A 6,000-nucleotide genomic window follows, 5' to 3' on the forward strand; every position below is an offset into this window, starting at 1 on the left:
TGAAGTTACCCAGATGTAGTGCTCTGCTGTGTCCGCTGAGCACACAAAGGCAGCAGTCCTTCAGGAGCCTGGCATGACCACAAGAACCACTCAAACACTCTCAGCAGATTTAGTGGAGCCTGGCCTGACCACCTCCTCAGTGAGCCCCCAACTCTACTGTGCATGTCCATCAGCAGAAACACAGGCCCTCACCTCTAGGCCTGGGTCCCCAGAGCCCGCGCACATGTGCAAGCCCCAGCAAGATGCCAGTGGCCTCAGACAGTTCTCCTGGACCCTGACGTCTGTCTGTGGAGCTCTCCTTTGGGTCCCTGCCCTATTCACTCTTGAAGTCCATATTCCCAGGCCCTAGATTAAGTCATCCAAGTGGGTTCCATGTGCATTTGTGGGATGTATCACACAGGGGAGTGACTGAATGAGTCACTTGAGGCATTGTCTTGAGGCAATGACATCAACAGGCATTGGGAGAGCACAGAACATATGGGTTAGGCGGGAGGAGACAGGAATCACTCAAGTGGCCATATGTGGTCTTTACCCCTGATGGTGAGCGTGGCCGAGGTCCTCTCCTGCCCACACACACACGAGTACTCCCCAGTGTCTGCCACGGACAGGCCACGAATCTGCAGCTCACATCTGGTCCCGTCCTGCCTCAGGCTGTATCTGTCCCCATCTCTCAGGGTTTCAGACCCCTTCCTCCACTCCACGGGATCCGCCTTGCTCAGCTCACACTGCAGCACGGCTGTGGCCCCTTCTCTAGCCTCCTGGTTTTTCACGTCTTCTATGAATCTGGCAGGCAGGGCTGGGAAGGACCAAGCAGTCATTGAGATTATTAGACCATCTGGAGGACTCTGTGGACAAGACATGGACACCCACAAAGAGCCACACAAACCATCAAAGGACCACATGTGAAAGAGCAAACAAACGTACACATGGGGAGGAGGCAAATGGCCCCAGAGGAACAGAGAACACACAAGCAAAAGGATATGAGCATGAGGACACCTCCTGGATAAGAAGGGAGGCGGGAGATGCCCAGAGGACCCCAGTTAGAGGACAGACAACCATGGGGTTGCCACAGAACCATGCCACATTCGAAGGCAGAAGGTGGTGACACAGAGATGTGGAGACACTAAGCCATGGTCCACATAGCTACACACGATCTTTACCCCTGACAGTGAGTATGGCTGAGGTCCTCTCCTGCCCACACACACACGAGTACTCGCCGGCATCCACCACAGTCAGGCCACGGATCTGCAGCTCACATCTGGACCCATCCTGCTTCAGGCTATGTCTGTCCCCATCTCTGAGGCAGTCATGCCCCTTCCTCCACTCCACCGGGGCCACCTTGCTCAGCTCACACCACAGTATGGCCGTGGCCCCTTCTGTGGCCTCTTCATTCCTCAGACCCTCTATGAACTTGGAAGGCAGGGCTGAAGAGGTCAAAAGACACAGATATAATCATATTCTCTGAGCACATGGAAGAGATAGGAATGACATGGGTGGCACAGACAAGACACAGAACCCAACTAGGCACAGGCTGCATGGGGGTGTGCTGAGCACAGGCTGTGGACTGGGACTTCTCTTAGTACAGGCTCTACAGCACATGGCCACGGCCCCTCCCGTGGCCTCCTCACATCTCAGCCTTTATAGGAATCTCTGGCACCCAGGCCCAGAGAGGGTCAGAAACACATGAAGAACATCAGGGGACAGAATGTGACAGGATGGAAGACACAGAATCCAACGTGACGATGTTGACAGAGTCTTCAGAGGCACACAGTGGGAGCTGGCTAGAGAGGCTGCTTCCTCCTGCTTCCTACAACAGCCCTGGAGGCTGGAAGAAGCTTGTGCAGTTACACAGGCAGGCACAGACATGGGGAGAGAACGCAGCATGGGCAGAGACAGATGGCGTCAAGTCAACATGTGGACACCAGAGCATGGCGCTGCTTGGCCGCGTGTGGCCTTTACCCCTGACAGTGAGCATGGCTGAGGTCCTCTCCTTCCCGCATATGCACAGGTACTCCCCAGCATCCTCTGCCACCAGGCCGCGGATCTGCAGCTCACACCTGGCCCCGTCCTGCATCAGGCTATGTCTGTCTCCATCTCGGAGGGTCTCATGCCCCTTCCACCACTCCACAGGGGCCACCTTGCTCAGCTCACAACGCAGTGTGGCCGTTGCCCCTTCTGTGGCCTCTTCATTCCTCAGACCCTCTGTGAACTTGATGGGTAGCGCTGGAGGAGGATCAGAATATATGAACACAATCTTGCTCTCTGAGCACATGGAAGATACAGAACATGGATGGCAAAGAGAAGACACAGAACCCATTTGGACACATGTGGGATGTGCTGAGCACAGGCTGTGGACTGGGGCTTCCCATGCTGCAGCCTGTCAGCACTGTAGCTGTGACTCCTTCCATGGCCTCCTGAGTCCTCACACTTTATGTAACTCCGGCTGCCAGAGCCAGAGTATGTCAGACACACACAAGGACCATGAGAGCCTCTGGAGCACTCTGGGGGGAAGGACAGGACAGCGTGAAGGGCAAGGTACAGAAGCCAACAGGACAACATGATGGAGCCCATCCTTGTAGGCACATGGGGTGGAAGCTGGATGCAAGGCTGGTTTCTCCTGGTTCCCACAATAGCTCTGGAGGCTGGAGGAGACCCTGCAGAGTGATGGGAACAGGGTGGTGCAGATGCAGGGAGAGCACATGGTGTGAGTACAGACAGACGGCATGACATCAATACATGGACACCAGAATATGGCTCTCCTTGGCCACATGTGGCCTTTACCCCTGACAGTGAGCATGGCCGAGGTCCTCTCCTGCCCACACACACACGAGTACTCCCCAGTGACTACCATGGACAGGCCACGAATCTGCAGTTCACATTTGGTCCCATCCTGCCTCAGGCTGTATCTGTCCCCATCTCTCAGGGTCTCAGACCCCTTCCTCCACTCCACAGGGGCTGCATTGTTCAGCTCACACTGCAGCATGACTGTGGTCCCTTCTCTGGCCTCCTGGTTTTTCACATCTTCTATGAACCTGGCAGGCAGAGCTGGGAAGGACCAAGCAGTCGCTGAGATCATCAGACTGTCTTGAAGACTCTGTGGACGGGACATGGACACCCACAAGGAGCCACACAAACCACCAAAGGACCACACGTGAAGAAGCAAATAAACATTCACATGAGGAGGAAGCAAATGGCCTGGGAAGAACAGAGAACACAAAGGGATCAGCATGAGCATGAGGACACCCCCTGGACAAGAAGGGTAGGCGGGAGACAACCGGAGGACCTCACTTGGAGAAGAGACAACCCCAGGATTGCCACAGGGGCTGTGCCACATTGGAAGATGAGAATGACACGGTGACATGTAGATACCAAGCCACGGGTCCACAAGGCCACACATGATCTTTACCCCTGATGGTGAGCGTGGCTGAGGTCCTCTCCTGCCCACACACACACAAGTACTCCCCAGCATCCTCCATGGCCAGGCCACAGATTTGCAGCTCACACCTGGTCCCCTCCTGCCTCAGGATGTATCTGTCCCCATCTCTGAGGTTCTTGGGCCCCTTCCTCCACTCCACAGGGGCCACTTTGCTCAGTTCACACCACAACATGGCTGTGGCCCCTTCCACAGCCTCTTCATTCCTCAGACCCTCTGTGAACTTGGCCAGCAGGGCTGGGGGATCAGAAAGAGATGGCCATAATCACACCCTCTGAGCCCACAGAAGAGACAGGACATGGACAACACAGAGAAGACAGGGAAGCCATCTGAACACGGGCCACTCCTGGGGTGTGCTGAGTACAAGGTGTGCACTGCGGCTTCCCACGGTCCAGCCCGTTAGCATCACGGTGTGGCCCCTTCTGAGGTGTCCTCAGGCCTCATACTTTCTATGAACCTGGCTGGTAGGGCTGGAGAGGACACAAAGACCATGAGGCCCTCTGGAGACACCTTGGGACACTCAGCAAGGACACACTCCAACTATGGAGGAAACTAGGAATTAAAGCATGGACACGTGGACATGAAACAGTGCCCTGGGAGCAGAGAACAGATTGGCCACGGACACGCAGGGGAAAGCCGCCCAGGACACAGAGGAGCTGGAATCCTAGCAGGGACCCCAAGATGATGGCAGACACATGCAGTGGCCACAAGACCCATGACATGGGGAGGAAGAGACAGAACCAAACAGGATCTCCCCATCCCCAAGGTCTTCTGCAGCCCATCCTGGCTCAGACTGAATCTGTCATCACGCTCAAGGGCCCAAGACCAGCCTGGTGGCTCAGTTACACTATACTGTGGCCCAGGCCCCATTCTGTGGCTCCCTATTTTATAGCTCCTTCATAATTTTTTTCTTCTTTTTCAGACAGGGTCTCAGTGTTGCCTAGGCTGGAGTGCAGTGGTGCCATCACAGCTCACTGCAGCCTCAAACTTGTGGCCTCAACCAATCCTCCCACCTCAGCCTCCTGAGTAGCTGGGACCACAGGTGTGCACCACCACAACCAGCTAATTTTCATATTTTTTGTAGAAATAGGGTCTCCCTGGGTTGCCCAGGTTGGCCTGGAACTCTTGAGCTCAAATGATCCTCCTGCCTCGGCCTCCTAAAGTGCTGGGATTACAGGTGTGAGCCACCGTGCCCAGCCTCATGATCTTGATGAAGAGCTGGAGGAAAAAGACACAAAATCAGCTGCCTAAAAATCTCCCACAAAATCATTCAGGCTCCTGCTTCTCATCAGTTCCTGCTGCTCCTGTGGCCAGAGCCCAGGGCAGACAGGGAATAAGGAGCCTGCTGCTGGGAGAAAGGAGGGTGCCACCCTCCACCTTGACCGTCACCCTGTGTTCACGATGCAAACAAGAACCCCACGCAACAGGTGCCTTGGTGCATGGGTCCAGCAGATAAGAAATGACCAAACGAATACATGAAGGAACGGTCCACCCGGACATGCCCTGCATGCAGGAGATAGCCATGGACCACAGGGACAGACGAGGGCCACTGTCTCCTGTGCACTGAAGCTGGGTGGCTTCCCAGCCCCCCAGATGGAGACTGGAGCCTCAGAGTGCCCAGCTGCATCCCCTGGATGCCCCCAGGGAACTGCAGCTCAGAGCATCCTTGGGGCTTCGGGGTCCAGTGGAAACTTCCAGCATGCAAGGGTGCCCTCTAAGGAGGCACAAGAGGGGGTCCAGCAGGGCACCCACCACCTGAAGCTTCCCTGGAACTCGCCCACTTCTGGAAGCAACTGCCTCAGGCAGCCGGCAAGGGTCCACTCGGGTCATCTGCTCTTCAGCCACCCGTCTGAGGAGGCACTGGCATCCAGACAGCCATGCCTGGCCCCCAGAACCTGCCCCTTCACTGGCCTGAGGGATCCCTCCTTGCGGTGTGACGGGAGCCCACCAGAGTCCTGGGCAAGAAAGTCCTCGAGCTTGGGAGAGTCCTTCCCTGCATTCCCTCTAAGGTGCTCGGGCCCTCCACGCGGGCCGGCTTTATCCCATGTGCTTTCCCTGACAGAATCAAGCCAGGCCAAGGCCCCGAGCACCTGCACACGTCACACCACACCACCAGCCACACCGGGCCATGGGTCCCAGCTCCACAGACACAAGAGGCCAGGCCTGCAGGGCTCTGTCCCTTCTGCTAACACTGGTGGCTTGAGGTTGGAATCCTCTCCTTGCTGTGACTGAGAGGTTCAGGGCCCAGGGTGAGTTCTGCAGCCTCATGTCCCTAGGGCACCCAGCCATGGCTGAGATCCACTCCCACCCCCCACACATGACGACACCCTAGATCCACTGCAGGCAGGCCACAGGGCTCCGGATGTCCTGTCCTGGTCAAAGCCCCCATCTTGGATCGTCTTGGGCCCCTTCCACCACTCCACACAGCTGCTCTGCTTGGCTGACACATGAAGAGTCACTGTGGCTGCTCCTCCCCACAGTCACCCCCATCACCTCCTCCCCACAGTCACCCCCATCACCTCCTCCCCACAGTCACCCCCATCACCTCCCCCCCACAGTCACCCCCA

At 56.5% G+C, this 6,000-nt stretch overlaps 1 protein-coding gene across 1 annotated transcript in view; it reads right to left on the reverse strand.

Moving 5' to 3' along the window:
* OBSCN (obscurin, cytoskeletal calmodulin and titin-interacting RhoGEF) overlaps nucleotides 1-6,000 on the reverse strand; it is a 164,854-nt gene that overhangs the window by 79,412 nt on the left and 79,442 nt on the right. Inside the window, 5 exon segments of the mRNA XM_011965740.1 lie at nucleotides 533-796; nucleotides 1,161-1,424; nucleotides 1,960-2,223; nucleotides 2,782-3,045; nucleotides 3,407-3,670. Of these exon segments, the coding sequence (XP_011821130.1) occupies nucleotides 533-796; nucleotides 1,161-1,424; nucleotides 1,960-2,223; nucleotides 2,782-3,045; nucleotides 3,407-3,670 (1,320 nt within the window).

This window comes from Mandrillus leucophaeus, unplaced genomic scaffold (genome assembly GCF_000951045.1).
Source record: "Mandrillus leucophaeus isolate KB7577 unplaced genomic scaffold, Mleu.le_1.0 Scaffold734, whole genome shotgun sequence".
Classification (NCBI taxonomy): domain Eukaryota; kingdom Metazoa; phylum Chordata; class Mammalia; order Primates; family Cercopithecidae; genus Mandrillus; species Mandrillus leucophaeus.